This window comes from Staurois parvus, unplaced genomic scaffold (genome assembly GCF_062004578.1).
Source record: "Staurois parvus isolate SC_StPar_1 unplaced genomic scaffold, SC_StPar_1.0 ptg000770l, whole genome shotgun sequence".
Classification (NCBI taxonomy): Eukaryota; Metazoa; Chordata; class Amphibia; order Anura; family Ranidae; genus Staurois; species Staurois parvus.
In genome coordinates, this window is record NW_028318566.1 from 1,854,527 (window position 1) to 1,871,327 (window position 16,801).

Consider the following 16,801-nt stretch of genomic DNA (forward strand, 5'->3'; position numbering starts at 1 on the left):
GGCAAGTAGATTGGCATGCTTCACAGTGACTGCGCTTCACTGTTCCTTACTGTGAGTCCAGGAATCTGTTCAGCCTGACAGAAAACATCAGAATGTTTATCTGGGTTGCTGTGGGAAGGATTATGAAAATACTGAGCAGCAATCCCGTAAAAATGTGGTTCCATCCCAATTTATAAAACTCAAAATCTATATTTACCGTACATTTTAGTTTCCCTTTAAGCATTTACACGAAGGCCTATAAATGCAGTTGGCAGCTGTCTTATGCAAAACACATAGCACAGGCTCTTTGATCTTTTAAATAGTGAACTTCAAACAAAATTATTCAATTTTCTTTTATTAAACAATAACAAATAATAGCACAATGTGTCCTCAGGGAAAGATGGATACAATAGATGTTACCATTTTTTTTAGAGATCCTTATTTTCTACTAAATGTGAATAGAGCACTAAAGTCAAGATGGTCACCCGAGCTCGGATCATGTTACACCAGTGAGCTTTGTTTTTTCTTTATGTAAGCTCTATCATGTTAGAGGAAAGCTCTCCCTGCAGGTGATTTCACACACTGAGATTTCCTAACTCCAGAATCTTCCACTCTCGACTACTGCAACAATTACCGTTATTGAACCAAGGTGGGCCTACCGTTGAATGGATTGAGTCTTCAGTAGCTTTGCCTTTGAAAACTAGTGAAACACATTCACTTTAAAGCTGGCCCCTACAACACCTTAATAATTGCTTCTCTGGGGCCAACAGCAAACAAAATAACATAAGTGCTGTCCAAGTTATTTTAAACCTGGCTGTACACAATGATTGAGAGAAAACCAGATTCCCCTATCAACGATAAACAGCATGGATCAACAAATATCCTGCAGCTGACTATTGTATCCTGACAACAGTAGCTGTCAGAATACCAGAACAGTGACTGCAGCTGACTTTCTCAAAGTTTGTTAAGCAGGGGTCACCCATGGCTCGAATTTCAGCCGGCTCACATTCTTTATCCATGGGTTACCTGGGACCTATGCAGAGACCCCTCGGCAGAAAAGTGTTCTTCATATATAGCCCAATAGAGTTGACTGTACACAAAATGCATATTATCATGGCAAAAGGCAATCTTGTGACAGTTGGATTTTAATGTCTAAAGCTAGTCTTACTTGTTAGCAAGTGCCTGATGCTTTTAAAGCGCTTATAGACTGTTGTGGTACAACAGAATGCAATTAAGAAATTTACAACCCATAAATTACTGGGGTTATATTGTCGGCCCTCTGTTCTGTCAGAGTGCAGCTCAGGTGACAACCATGTAAAACAAGTTCCATTTCTTTTTTTTACTTACTTACTGGCTGCACAACTGCACGATTGTTTATGTGAACAAGTTAATGGCTTGACCTTTATGCATCGGATCATCACTGATGTTTTAGGTCTGAGAGATATGTTAGTAGGGAACCATTAAAGTCTGCAATGCAGTCTGCAAATGTTGAGGCACACACTTGTTATTTTAGTTCCCAGTTGCCCTGAGCACATTCTAGTCCATTACCATCCTAGTGGACATTTAAATGTACAGTTGTAATCATAAATTGTATCTAAAAGCCGAAAGGGCAGTGTTTTGCGCAGGAAAGTAGGTATTTCATCCTTTTATGTTATATCAGTAAGTAATTAGAAACATTAGTGTCCTTGCAGTACTGAATATAAAGACAACTTTATCACCTTCTTTAAGATACAATATGTAAGTGCTTTCAAATGCAGGGGGGGATTCATCCAACCCCAATAACTCTGAGAGAGGCCATTGGAGGCGTCATTGCAGTTTTATAGAAAGGTGGCAAGAGGTAGCTACCACTATTAGCAGGGGACATCACCAATAGGTCCCCAGTGCTCATTGAGTGAGGTAGACCAAGGCTGTTTGTGCTGCTTGCAGCGTAGGTGGCTTTTGTCCAGAAGTTTGTTTGCTCCAAAACAGGAAGACAGGGGCTGGAGACTGCGGCTCGAAGACTGTTCAGGGGAGAGCTTAGATCTGCAGAGGAAATACATTAATAACTTCACTTTACAGCAGACAACAATGGCATAGAAACAGAGGAAGTATTGTGGAATACTACAGCAACAGGAAGAGCCTGCAGTGAAAGACTCACATCTAAAGAGAAGCTTTAAAGCAATAAAATCAATCCGTGTTTTGTGCCAATGACACATTATCCAAAGAGCTTTACAGAATTGTGGTCTAAACAAAGACTTTTAAACCAGTCAATCATCCAATCAATTCAACATTCTGGTCATAACTACCCAGGTGTGAGAAGTTTTTGTTTACTTACAATTTCCTTTACGGACGTTGAATTGAAAACTAAAATAAATGCCTGCCAATATTTTTTTTCAATTGGATTATAGCAAGTTTTGGAATATTGCAAATCTTTAGTGAGGAAAAATAATGTTTACAATGTACATTTCTCACAATGATAATTAGAATCGTAATTTGGAAAGAATCTAAAATTTCAGTGAACAAAAAAAGTCTTTTAATTAAAATCAAATTTGTGACTAAATATAAAAACATGCAAATTTGATGTTTGTGTTGCCACCCTAAATAAAAGTAATTTAATCCAATAAGGCCACATTCACACAACAGATCTTTTGCTGCATTCTGAGGTAACCGAACATCCAGTTTGTGTGCAGCCAGAGCTCCATAGAAATACAAACCCTGGATGCACACTGGCTGTGTCCAGGGTCAGTCAGAGGCTTTTTCTGCACTTTTAGATGAGTGCTTACATGCGAATAGAGGCAGCAGCCTTTGATTTGTACAGGGTGCAAATTGACAACTGCATCTGCTAACACTGCATTGTGAATGCAGCCTTATTTATGAATAAACCTCAAACTGTGGGCTCAATTCAAAAAGAGTTATTTTACTCTTAAAATCTGAGATAAAATAACTCAGTTTTTTCAAACAATTTTTTTGCAATTCTCCAAAAAAACCGCTACTGAAATAAAGCTGATGAGTTATTTGATCAAAATGTGAGGAATTTTTCTCATAAAACCATGTGGTATTTTCTCTCATTACATGATATCCAGTGGAATGGATAGTGGAGAAAGATTAGAACCAGTGTCAGTTTTTATTACTAGTTGTTGTTAAGGACACGGCGGCCTCCATCAACAACCAGCTACCGTGCAATATATTACTGCTTGAAAATATGTGTTAACCACTTGCCAAATGCGCTATAGCCGAATGATGGCTACAGCGCGGTTGTCCAGTTCTGAGGGAGTCATATGACTGTCCTCCCAGAACGCGCCCTCCCGTGTGCCCCTGGCGATCTCCGTGATCGTTGTGTCCTACGGACACAGCTGACCACGTGATGTGGTAAAAAACCAATCACAGTGGCCTTTTATCACATGATCAGCTGTGTCCAATGACACAGCAGATCACCGGTAAATGCAGTTGCCGGTTATCGGATGCACTTTCCTCACGCTATCACAACGTGAGGAAAGTACTGCCGATAACTGGCAATTGTCAAGAGGAGGGATCCGAACCGATCCTCAGGGCACTGATGATCACTGCCCCACAGTTCTGCCCACAAGTGCCCAGTAGTGCCATCCACCTGTGCCTAGTAGTGCACCCCAGTGCCACCCATCAGTGCTGCCCAGCAGTGCCACCAATCAGTGGCCATCATTGTTGCATATTAGTGCAGCATCATCAGTGCCACCTTACAGAGACCATCAGTGAAGGAGAAAAATTACCTGTTTGCAAAATTTTATAATAGAAACAAAGAAAAAAATTTTTTTTCAAATTTTTTTGTTTATAGCACAAAAAATAAAACGCCCAGTGGCAATTAAATACCACCAAAAGAAAGTTCTATTTGTGTGAAAAAAATTATAAATATTTCATATGGGTACAGTGTTGCATGACCACACAATTAACATTCAAAGTGTGACATCGCTGAAAGTTGAAAATTGGCCTGGGCACGAAGGGGGTATAAGTGCCCTGTAGGCAAGTGGTTAATTTCCACAATATCAATATTTTAATGTGTGAGCTATTTACCACAAAATTCTTAGTGAAATGCACATTTGCAAAAGAATTACTGCATGCGTTATTTTATCAAATTTTCTCAGTCGTTCTTTAACTCTTGGTGAATTGACCCATACATTCCTTAAATAACGCATGCCTGGAGCACTACTTATTTATTTCCTTTAGTGAATTGACTTTTACACAGTTTTATTAGTTATTGATCTCATGTTTTTGGTGTGTGAGGTAAATAACTCAAAGTGACCGTGAATTGATATTTTTAGCATCTAATGAAATGACTGGAGAAAATGTGTCACGTGATTCAATTATCTCATGAGATATTCTTTAGTGAATTGAGCCCTGGATCCCTTAATTGCACTGTTCCATCTGGCATAGGTGTCTTGATCACAAGGCTGATTGGACAGTATTACAATTTCTTTGGTAGGTGAAATGTTTTACATAAATACGTAACTACACTGCTCAAACAAATGAAAGGAACACTTTTTAATCAGAGTATAGCATCAAGTCAATAAAACTCCTGGGATTTTGATCTTGTCAGTTAAGTAGCAGAGGGGGTTGTTAATCAAACTAACAGGTGCAATAGATGGGAAACAATGAGACGACCCCCAAAACAGGAATGGTTTTAGAGGTGGAGGACACAGACAATTTTTTCCCCACTCATCTTTTCTGTTTTTTGCTAGTTTTGCATTTGGTTAGGGTTCAGTGTCACTATTGGTAACATGAGGCGATACCTGGACCCTACAGAGGCTGCACAGTCCAACTCCTCCAGGATGGTATATCACTACATGTCATTGCCAGAAAGTTTGCTGTGTCTCCCAGCACAGTCTCAAGAGCATGGAGGAGATTCCAGGAGACAAGCAGTTACTTTAGGAGAGCTGAACAGGGCTGTAGAAGGTCCTTAACACATCAGCAGGACCGATATCTGCTCCTTTGTGCAAGGAAGAACAGGATGAGCACTGCCAGAGCCCTACAAAACGAGCTCCAGCAGCCCACTGGTGTGAATATCTCTGACCAAAGAAACAGACAGGGTGGCCTGAGGGCCCAACATCCTCTAGTGGGCCCTATGCTCACTGCCCGGCCCCATAGAGCTTGACTGGCATTTGCCATTGAACACTAGAATTGGCAGGTCTGCCACTGGTGCCCTGTGCTTTTCACAGGTGACAGCAGGTTCACCCTGAGCATATGTGACATAATTGAAAGGGTCTGGAGAAGCCGAGGAGAACATTTTGCTGCCTATAACATCATTCAGCATGACCGTTTTGGTGGTGGGTCAGTGATGGTCTGGGGAGGCATAGCCATGGAGGTATGCACAGACCTCTACAGGCTAGACATAAGCACCCTTACTGCCATTAGGGATTGGGATGAAATCCTTGGACCCACTGTCAGACCCTACATTGGTGTAGTGGGTCCTGGGTTCCTCCTGGTGCACAACACTGCCCAGCCTCATGTGGTGATAGTATGCAGACAGTTCTTAGAGGATGAAGGAGTTGATACCATTGAATGGCCCCCACGCTCACTTGATCTAAATCCAATAGAATACCTCTGGAATATCAAGTTTCAGTCCATGCAACGCTGCCAGGTTGCACCTCAGACTCTCCAGGAGCTCAGTGATGCCCTGGTCCAGATCTGGGAGGAAATACCCCAGGACACCATCTGTCGTGTCATTAGGAGCATGCTCCAACGTTGTCAGGCATGCATACAAGCATGTAGGGGCTATACAAACTACTGAGTACCATTTTAAGTTGCTGCAATGAAATTTCAGCAAAATGGACTAGCCTGCTGCACCGTTTTTTCACTTTGATTTTCGGGGTGTCTTTGAATTCAGTTCTCTGTAGGTTGATCATTTTTATTTCCATCAAACTATGGGGCATCCTTATGTTCCCAACACATTACCCAGTCCTTAATATATCAATATAGATATCCAGCATCTTAGAAGCAGATGTGGGTGGGAGTATTGGTGTTTGCTATAGGCTGGGAATCCCTGGGAACAGAGGAGACAACAGTAGTGTGGAGCCAAACTATATTTTTTATCTTATACTGTATATTCTATACACTGGCCAACATTATACCGTCCACAGCTCTACACCTGCACATACTGACCACCAAAATCAATATTCTATGTCATTTCGCCAACCTTGCAAGTTCTTGAACGGGCATATTTTGCTATTAGAGAAATTAAGAAATTGTGTATAAAATCACAAAGACATTCATTTCAAGTTCAATAATACTAATATTATTAGTGTGCACAGCCACTAGATGGAGTATGTCCCACATAAGTACAATGCTCTGGGAGAGCCATTGTTTGCAGAAGAACAAAAGTGAGTGAGGTGTTTTTTGTGTAGAAGAAAAACCCTGATCAGGGTAGTGTCCAGTAGGAGGTCTAGATCCTCCAGGATACACCCGAACCTCTGCAGAGTTTGAACAGTTTGTTTGACATTGACTGGCAGAGTCTGTGCTGACCGTTCCCTCAGTAGAGGATCATTAAGGTATCCTACTACGAGAATGTCCTGAGAGTGAAGCAGAACAAGTACAGGGGCTAAAATCTTGATGAAGACCCATGGTGCAATGCACAGACCGAATGAAAAGACAACAAATGGGTAATGTTACCAGCCCATCGCAAAATGCTAATGGAACTGGTGCACCGGAAAGATGAGGACATGTACCCTTGATGCCTGTGGAAGCCAGGAAATCTGCTGGATGGGGGGAAGCAATAAATTAACTTGTAGATTCCATGAGGAATTTCTGTATCCAAAAGGAAAATGTTGAAAACATTGAGATCCAGTATGGGGCCAATGCCCCTTTCACTTTGGGAACAGAGAACAGGTTAGAAATCCTGAAACTTTTCTTGCATTGGAACAATAGCTAGGACACCTTGAAAGAGTAGCTATGCCAGAACTGCATGGGGGTCTGCTAATCTTTGCAAAGACATTGGCAGGTTTTACAACAAAGAAGCACTGAAACAGAGTTTGAAATTCAGGCATGTAGCACCTGGATACCATGTTCTGTACCCAAGTGTCCAAAATTTAGTAGATCCAGGGAGGCGCAAAAGCTTACAGATGTCTCCCTGCTCTGATAAGTGGGGAAGTCTCCTGATTTCGAGTCCCAGGCTTGGGGGCCAGGAAGAAAGCTCTTTTTTGGTTCAGCCACAGAGGGTTTCCCAGACTGTGACTTGGCCTTTTTCTGGGGATCGTCCCTCCTATTATGTCCTTGATAAAGTTTTTAAGGATAAGCCAAAGACGCATTCACAACTGCCGGGCGTACACAATAGTGCTGTGGTGTTCTCTGATTGCAGCCTAAATGGGTGTCCTTGCAGAAGGGAGTTTATGTTGAACCATCCTCATTGCTCTGATCTCCAGGATGTTGATGGGGGCTTCCATCACTGACCATGTTTCCTGAACCATGACCAGGTTCCCTGAGGGACTGCAACACTCCTCCCCAGTCTGAGAGACTCGCAACTTTCTTTCTAGTGATAAAGTAAGACTTCCCCTTTATTACGGCTGGGCTGGAGTTTCACTAAATGAAGGAATTCCATGTCTGGACAAAAGCATGGGTAGGTCAAGAGAAGAAGCATGCCTGTTCTAATCCATACAAATATGCTGCAGAGGTCTTAAATGAAATTGGGTAAATGGCACAACTTCAGAGGAGTCTTCCTTGAGGCCTAGAACGGTCATGGAGAATCTCATCAAGGGATGGCTCTTTAACTTCAATTTCTGAGCGTTAGCTCTGTGAGAACAGTTTTTTCTGGAACGAATACCTTTGCTTGAGGTGTATCTAGAGTCAGACCCAAATATTCAGGGTGAAGAGAAGGCTAGAGAGCAGACTTTTTGTAAGTTGGTCACCCATCTGAAAGCCTAAAGCATCCAATTGTCTTATGAATTTTTGGAGATTGGAAATTTGGAATTCTGGAAGATTTGGATATCTGGAATAGAAAGTAGTCCTATAGAAGATACGGACGTTCCGAGTTTTCTGAAGGAAAAGGAGAGGTGCAAAGACCTTTGTGAACAGTCTGGGATCAGAGGATGGGCCAAATGGTTGGGATCTTTCCAGAGCCTGGACCAGCTCTGTGACGTCAGCAGACAGCAGGATTTAGTCCACTGTCGGCTGAAAATAGGTCACCGTAGTGCAGAACTGCTCCTGTGATCCAAAAGGACACAAAGCCTTTTTCCTGTACAATCAGGAGAAAAAATAACCCCAGAACTATGGGATATTTCTATATGTGAATGTTTAGGAGAAAATTATTGGGAGGCAAACGAATGTGTCAGTAAAAATACTGACTCCCACAGTACACAGAACATGGAAATGCAATTATTTTAGTAAATATAAACTGCTAAATACCTTTTCTCATCATCAGTATATAGCAGTCTTGTGACTTCCATAAGTATCCAGCTGAGAACTGGTTAAAGCTTGTAGGAGGAGTTTTCATTCTCCTCTGACTGTCCTACGAGGCTGCATAACCTCTGTCCCTCTATCTGGACAGTGCTGATTGGCCCTGTGCTGATCACATGCACCCTTCCAAAGCAAAAAAACTCTCTAGCAACACACACCAAACTGAGCATGTGCAGAGTGACCCCTAGAGCTCTGTACTATCAGCAGATGGATTGGGGTTGTAGAAGTGGAGGATCTGAGAAGACAGGATCAAACAGTATTTTTACACAATGAGGAGGATTAACCGCTTAGGTTCCACGAGGAGTATAACAAGCACGCTTTACTGTATATACAGACTGATTTTACGGTTGTGGATTTAGTAACACTTTAAGCTCCAGGGGATGGGGCAGGGTGAAACATGTTGAGGCATGGCTTGGATGAATCAAGCAGAGGCTGCTTTTACCTGCTAACCACTTGGGCTGGGCGAGGTGTGCGGCAGTCGGGCTCTCTTTCTGGTACAGCCTACACTGGAATTGCATATTCTTCACGAAATTACAAATGGGCAGATAAGTGCTTCATTCACCACTGCATAAGAGTTTTGTCTATAGCAACCAGATTCTTTGTCTAAGCTGTGTCAGAGGTTTGAAAAGGAAGAAATTGACAACGCTTTTTGACGGTATGCTTTGTATGGTAAATGTGTTCCAATGTGCGTCCAGTTTATACAAAAAATGTTTAGCCCTGGTTCGCTCTGATGTTAATTGGGGGGTACTCTACTTCTACTGAACACCCACGTTATTATAGGGGTGACAGTGTGGTCTCAGGACACACAAGCACTCAGATGCTGGTTTGTTTTGTGCTGTCCTGAACATTTCCTGCAAAGTCTTGGCCTCTGTTAGGTGCTTACTGACTTTCATGATTTCCCTACCAGGGATGTGTTTAGGCAGGGGAAATGCTGGCAGTAATGCCGTTTTGTCAGAGATCAGAGTGAATTATTTTTCAATTTGAGCTCAGGTGAATTCTTTTTTTTTCCCTCTGCTTTAACCGCAATAAATACATATTACATATAAAAGTTTAATTAAATGATTGCATAACTTAAGTTTCATACCTACATATGTCTTAATTGCCAACTATGCATGTCCTCACCTGGACTCTGAAGCTGCTGCATCTCCAGTAATTTCTGCTGAGCAAGCTCATGTCCTGATTTTGCAGCCTTTTCATAATGTGTGAGAGCTTCCAGTCTGCTCACTGAAACTCCAAATCCTTTTTCATAGCACACTCCCAGATGATAGCGACTTTGAACATCCTAACACATACACAAAAAATATGTTGAAATATTGGCTATTAATACAGCACAAAGTCTGGCAGTAGAACTGAATTCAGAATGAACAGAGAAGGCTCCAGCTGTGCAACTGTGTGCATTAACTGTAAACATGTGCTGCAAAAACCATTATTTTACAACAAAAAAACATATAAATGCTGTAAGCACACTGTGCTCAAAATATTACAGAAAACCCTATGTTTGTTAATTGGCAGGCATGTGACCTCTGTTGAAGGGTGGGAAGAGAGTACAAAATCGACCAATCCTACCCTTTGTTAAAGATCACATAACCATATGCCTGAGCCTCCGGATATCTGGCTATCACTGAAGATACCTTAAAGTAGCATGTTCTAAAGGAATTTCTGCCCTTTTATACAGTCATGGCCGAAATTGTTGGCACCCTTGATATTTTTCCTGAAAATCAAGTATTTCACACAAAAAAGGTATTGCATTAACACATGTTTTGCTATACACATGTTTATTCCCTTTGTATGTATTGGAACAAATATAAAACAGAGGCAGAAAAGCAAATATGACATAATGTCACACAAAACCCCAAAAATGGGCTGGACAAAAGTATTGGCACCCTTAACTTAATATTTGGTTGCACACCCTTTGGAAAACATAACTGAAATCAGTCGCTTCCTATAACCATCAATAAGCTTCTGACACCTCTCACCCGGAATTTTGGACCACTCTTCCTTTGCAAACAGCTCCAGGTCTCTCTTATTGGAAGGACACCTTTTCCCAACAGCAATTTTAAGATCTCTCCACAGGTGTTCAATGGGATTTAGATCTGGGCTCATTGCTGGCCACTTCAGAACTCTCCAGCGCTTCTTTGCCATCCATTTCTGAGTGCTTTTTGACGTATGTTTGGGGTCATTGTCCTGCTGGAAGACCCAGGATCTTGGACGCAAACCCAGCTTTCTGACACTGGGCCCTACAGTGCGACCCAAAATCCTTTGGTAATCCTCAGATTTCATGATGCCTTGCACACAGTCAAGGCACCCAGTGCCAGAGGCAGCAAAACAACCCCAAAACATCATTGAACCTCCACCATATTTTACCGTAGGTACTGTGTTTTGTTCTTTGTAGGCCTCATTCCGTTTTCGGTAAACAGTAGAATGATGTGCTTTACCGAAAAGCTCTATCTTGGTCTCATCTGTCCACAAGACGTTTTCCCAGAAGGCTTTTGGCTTACTCAAGTACATTTTGGCAAACTGTAGTCTTGCTTTTTTATGTCTCTGTGTCAGCAGTGGGGTCCTCCTGGGTCTCCTGCCATAGCGTTTCATTTCATTTAAATGTCGACGGATAGTTCGCGCTGACACTGATGCTCCCTGAGCCTGCAGGACAGCTTGAATGTCTTTGGAACATGTTTGGGGCTGCTTATCCACCATCCGGACTATTCTGCGTTGCAATCTTTCATCAATTTTCCTCATCCGTCCACGACCAGGGAGATTAGCTACAGTGCCATGGGTTGCAAACTTCTTGATAATGTTGCGCACTGTGGACAAAGGCAAATCTAGTTCTCTGGAGATGGACTTGTAACCTTGAGATTGTTGATATTTTGCCACAATTTTGGTTCTCAGGTCCTCAGACAGTTCTCGTCTCCTCTTTCTGTTGTCCATGCTTAGTGTGGCACAGACAGACACACAATGCAAAGGTTAAGTGAACGTCTCTCCTTTTTATCTGCTTTCAGGTGTGATTTCTATATTGCCCACACCTGTTACTTGCCCCAGGTGAGTTTACAGGAGCATCACATGCTTGTAACATTCTTATTTATCCGCAGTTGTGAAAGGGTGCCAATACTTTTGTCCAGCCCATTTTTGGAGGTTTGTGTGACATTATGTCGAATTTGCTTTCTTTCCTCCCTTTTTTTGTTTTGTCCCAATACACACAAAGGGAATAAACATGTGTATAGCAAAACATGTGTTAATGCAATACGTTTCGTGAGAAATACATGATTTCCTGGAGAAATATCAAGGGTGCCAACAATTTCGGCCATGACTGTATATCTATATTGTCTTTTTGTATCCATTCCTGCAGGACTGTTAGCTTTGTAGTTTTAGTAGAGGTCCACTTAAATACAAGGAACAATATTTGATAGCCTATGTTTGTTTGAGTGATGGCTTTAGCGCAGGATATAAAGAGCCATCTGAACATTACTGACTAGGCTTTTCCAAAATAGTGGTCCACTGACTACTTAAAGCGGAGTTCCACTCGACCTATCAAAAAATAAAAGTCAGCAGTTACAAAAACTGTAGCCGCTGACTTTTAAAAAACAGCCACTTACCTGTCCCTCGGTCCCGTGGTGTGTCCCCTGCAGCTCATTTCACCAGCCGTCCTGTATTCCAGGAGACCAGCATCTTCAGTGTGGGCACCCAGCTGTGATAGCTTGCAGCTTCACAACTGGGTACCTATTGCGCATGCGAGAGTAGCGATGCCCTTCGTGAATGGTCCTGTAGTCTTCTGGGACCTGTCAAGTGTGCCGAAAGACTACCGGGAGGGAGGACATTTTCCGTTTTCGATCTCCTAGGGTGAGCGGGTACCTGTCAAATTCGGGTACCCACTCCCCCCCCACTCCCCAAAGGTGCCAATCCTTAATGGGGAGTGGAGGAGCAGTCCTTAAAGCGGAACTTCCCCTTTTGGGTGGAGCTCCGCTTTATTATTATTATTATTATTATACAGTATTTATAAAGCGCCAATAGTTCACTCAGCGCTGTACATTACAAAGGGGGACAGAACATGTGACAGAACAATACCAATACAATGCAAAACATGAGGGGATCGAGGGCCCTGCTCTTTCGAGCTTACAATCTAGAAGGGATGGGATAGTGGTACAGGAGGAGATAGCTGTGGGGGATGGAGTGGTAGGAAGAGTGGAGGAGGTCAGCAAGTTAGCAGGGGGTGAGGTAGGCTTCCCTGAAGAGATGGGTTTTCAGGGTGCGCCTAAAGGAGAGGAGAGTAGGTGATAATCTGATGGGTTGGGGCAGGGAGTTCCAGAGGATGGGTGACACCCTGGAGAAGTCCTGGAGGCGGGCATGGGAGGAGGAGACCAGGGAACTAGAGAGAAGGAGGTCTTGTGAGGAGCGGAGTGTGCGTGTTGGGCGGTACTTGGATATTAGGTCAGTGATGTAGTTCGGGGCAGTATGGTGGACAGCTTTGTATGTCAGTGTTAGGATTTTAAATTTGATCCGTTGCGCAATCGGAAGCCAGTGGAGGGATTGGCAGAGGGGGGTGGCGGAAATGGAGCGGTTGGAAAGGTGAATGAGTCTGGCAGCCGTATTCAGGATCGACTGAAGCGGGGATAGCCAGCGGCGAGGCAGGCCAGTGAGGAGGGAGTTGCAGTAGTCGAGTCGTGATATGATGAGGGAGTGGATGAGCTGTTTAGTGGTTTCTGGGGTTAGGAACGTGCGGATTTTGGCGATGTTGCGGAGGTGGAGTCTGCACGAGTTTGTTAAAGATTGGACTTGGGGCTGGAAGGATAGGTTGGAGTCCAGAATGACACCAAGTACTCTGGCCTGCAGAGCGGGTTTGATATTGGCGTTGTTGGATGTGATGTAGAAGTCAATGGGGGGTGGGGTTCGGGCTGGGGGGAAGACAAGGAGCTCGGTTTTGGAGAGATTCAGTTTAAGGAAGTGGAGCGACATCCAATCTGATATGTCGCTCAGTAGGTGTGTGATTTGGGCAGAGACCGAAGGGGTGAGGTGGGGGGTTGAGAGATAGATTTGTGTGTCGTCGGCATAGAGGTGGTAGTTGAAGCCGTGAGAGTGTATGAGTTGGCCAAGGGAGGAGGTGTAGATGGAGAAGAGAAGGGGCCCAAGGACAGAGCCTTGAGGGACCCCAACAGAGAGGGGGAGTGAGGGGGAGGTGGTAGCATTATAGGTAACGCTGAAAGAGCGTTGTGACAGGTAGGATGAGAGCCAGGAGAGAGCAGAATCTCTGAGGCCGAGGGAGTGTAGTATTTTGAGGAGGAGGGGGTGGTCAACTGTGTCGAAGGCCGCAGAGAGGTCAAGGAGTAGGAGCACTGAATAGTGGCCATTAGCTTTGGCGGTTAGAAGGTCGTTGGAGAGTTTGAGTAAGGCGGTTTCGGTGGAGTGTAGGGGGCGGAAGCCAGACTGTAGGGGATCGAGGAGGTTGTTGTCGTTGAGGTGAGAGCATAGGCGGGTGTAGACGAGACGCTCGAGGAGTTTAGATGTAAGTGGGAGCAGGGAGATGGGTCTGAGGTTGTTCGGGTCATTGGGGTCCAGGGAGGGCTTTTTAAGTATGGGGGTGATGTGTGCATGCTTCAGTGGGGAGGGGAAAGTGCCGGAGGAGAGGGAGAGATTAAAGATGTGGGTGAGGGAGCGTAGGATGGAGGGGGAGGGAGGTCGTAGGAATTGTGAGGGGATAGGGTCGAGGGGGCAGGTGGTGAGGCGGGCATCAGAGAGGATCTTGGAGACTTCCTCAATGGTAGTAAGGTCAAAGGTGTGGAGTGTTGGGGGAGCTTCAGTATGAGGAATGTAGGGTGGGGTGGGAGTGGAGGTCAGAGCAGTGGTGGGGCCGTGGGAGAGGGGTGATGAGGGGGTAGCTGAGTGAGGGGGAACGGGGTCGGAGGGAGTTTGAGCAGTGACGAAGTCCCTGCGGGTAATGTCGAGGGGGAGGGGGGATGAGGGGGTAGCTGTGTGAGAGGGGACGGGTTGAGAGGGCGTGTGAGTTGCGGCAATGTCCTTGCGAATTGTGTCAATCTTGTTTTTGAAGTGATTGGCAATCTCAAGGGCGGTGAGCGAGGTGCTGGGTGGAGGTGGGGGTGGAGAGAGTAGAGAGTTGAAGGTGGAGAAGAGTCGGCGAGGATTGGAGGAGAGGGCCTTGATGAGGGTCAGGAAGTAGGCTTGTTTGGCTGCGTGGAGGGAGGAGGTGTAGGTGCGGAAGGCAGATTTGTAGCAGGTGAAAGCTTGTTGGGATTTTGTTTTGCGCCATAGTCGCTCCAGGGCACGACTGCGTCGTTTGAGGGTTTTGGTGTGATCAGTCTGCCAGGGCTGGAGCGGTCGGAGTCTGATGTTGCGTGTGGTTAAAGGCGCTAGTGAGTCAAGGGCTGCTGACAGCGCGTTGTTGTAGGCAGTCATAGCCAAGTCGAGGCAGGACAGGGGGAGGATGCGGTCGTGGAGTTGATCAGCTGCAGAGTGGAGGGGGGCAGGGTTAAGGTTGCGGAGGTTACGGCTGGTAGTAGTGTGACATTTGGAGGGGTAGGCGTTGGAGGACGAGGAGATAGAGAAGGTGATCAGGTTGTGGTCAGAGAGAGGGAAGGGGGTGTTAGTGAGGTTGTGGGGAGCGCAGCGGTTGGAGAAGACAAGATCAAGGATATTACCGTTGGAGTGGGTGGTGGATTGTATGCACTGTGCAAGTGCAAAGGAGGAGGTTAAGTGGAGGAGACGGGCTGTGTCCGGGTTGTCAAGGTTGACAGGGATGTTGAAATCCCCAAGAATGATGGTGGGTAGCTCAGAGGAGAGGAAGAAGGGTAGCCAGGAGGAGAAGTCTTCCAGGAAGCGGGGTATGGATCCAGGAGGCCGGTATATCACAGCAATCTTCAGGGGGGTTGGGGAGAATAGTCGGACGCAGTGGGCCTCGAAGGAGGAGAAGGATAGGGAGGGGGGGTTTGGGAGGACTCGGAAGGTGCTCCGCGGTGACAGGAGCAGACCAACTCCACCACCTTTACGACCGTTAGGTCTGGGTGAGTGGGTCCAGGTGAGACCTCCATAGGAGAGTGCAGCAGGGGAGGTAGAGTCAGTGGGCTGGATCCAGGTTTCCGTGATCGCCAGGAGGTTGAGGGAGCGGGAAACAAAGAGGTCGTGGATGGCGGTAAGCTTGTTGCACACCGATCGGGCGTTCAGGAGTGCACATGAAAACGGGGGGGAGATTTTAGGGAGCAGGGGGACAGATACTAGGTTGCGGTAGGACATGGCGGTGGGAGGGTGTTGTGCGGGTGAGGGAGGTGGTGGAGGGCCAGGATTCGGGGAGATGTCTCCCGCGGCTAGGAGGAGGAGAAGGGTGAGAAAGGTGGCATGGGAACGGGATGTGCAGGAGCGTGAGAAACTCCTAGTGGAGGTGTTGGGGTCAGTGGGAGAGTGGAATAATAGGAGGAGGTGGTGGGTGCCATAGAGGGGCGAAGGAAGCAGTGAGGACACAATGTACAAATGTTTAGGAGGAGCAGAGGGATATAGTGAAGAGTTTTTTTTCTGTAGATAGAAAATTGGCTACCACAATGCAACAGGAGCCATCTCGTTTTGCACGCTATTAGCAATGCTGTTTATCAGCACAATGAAAGGAATCGTATCAATCAGGGTTCCCCAAGGGTCAATGGGGCTATCCAAGGGGGTCGATAAAATGGCATTGATGATAAATGATGGAAAATGATTGTGGCCAATTAATTTTATGAGGTCTATGCAGTGCTCCATGCTAGTCCCTAATCCTGAAAATATGGTTATTGGCACCAAGGCAGCATTACTCAAGGTTGATCAGTTGCCAAAAAGAGTGGCAAGAGTTGCGGTGCATTTAATAAACGTTTTGCATTTTACCAACCATAATAGCAGCTGCTGATACCAAAAAGAAGATTCAACAGTATTCATGAGAAATTATATCTTTAATACTATTATTTAAGGTAGTATTTATTAAATTGTTTTTATATAATGAATGTTTGGGGGTCGATGATCAATGGGAAACTTCAATGAGGGGTTGATAAGCTGATAAGCCGAAGAGTGCTACTGTTTAGCTGAATTGGCCTTTTTTTTTTTTTAAAAGTATGTATTTTTTTTCCTCGTTATACTTACCTCGGTGGATGCAGCATTGGTCCAATGCTGCATCTGTCCCACGCCGCCTCTAAGTGTGAGAACTCAGTGATCACATGATCGCTGAGGTCTCACAGCCGCTCTGTGCAGAGAGCAGTGACTTTAAGTCACCGCTGTCTAATCAGCCCCCCTGAGCTCACAGCTTGCTGAGAGGCTGAGCCAGGTGCCACTCCAGACCCTGGGGTGGATCCCGACTTTGAAGTTGGGATCTTTTCCCAGCCTGGACTAGCTGAGTGGTGTCAGGCGTCAGCAGGCTTCAGCCCGCTGTTAGCCAAAAGCGGGGCACAGGAGTGCAGAACAAACT

At 45.1% G+C, this 16,801-nt stretch overlaps 1 protein-coding gene across 1 annotated transcript in view; it reads right to left on the reverse strand.

Moving 5' to 3' along the window:
• Positions 1 to 318: 318 nt before the first annotated feature.
• LOC149444812 (DAP3-binding cell death enhancer 1-like) overlaps positions 319 to 16,801 on the reverse strand; it is a 71,906-nt gene continuing 55,423 nt past the window's right edge. The window contains exons 11-12 of the mRNA XM_089654500.1: positions 9,499 to 9,658; positions 319 to 2,001 (exon numbers count right to left, since the gene is read on the reverse strand). Of these exons, the coding sequence (XP_089510626.1) occupies positions 1,745 to 2,001; positions 9,499 to 9,658 (417 nt within the window). The 3' untranslated portion in view covers positions 319 to 1,744. The remainder of the gene's footprint in view (positions 2,002 to 9,498; positions 9,659 to 16,801) is intronic.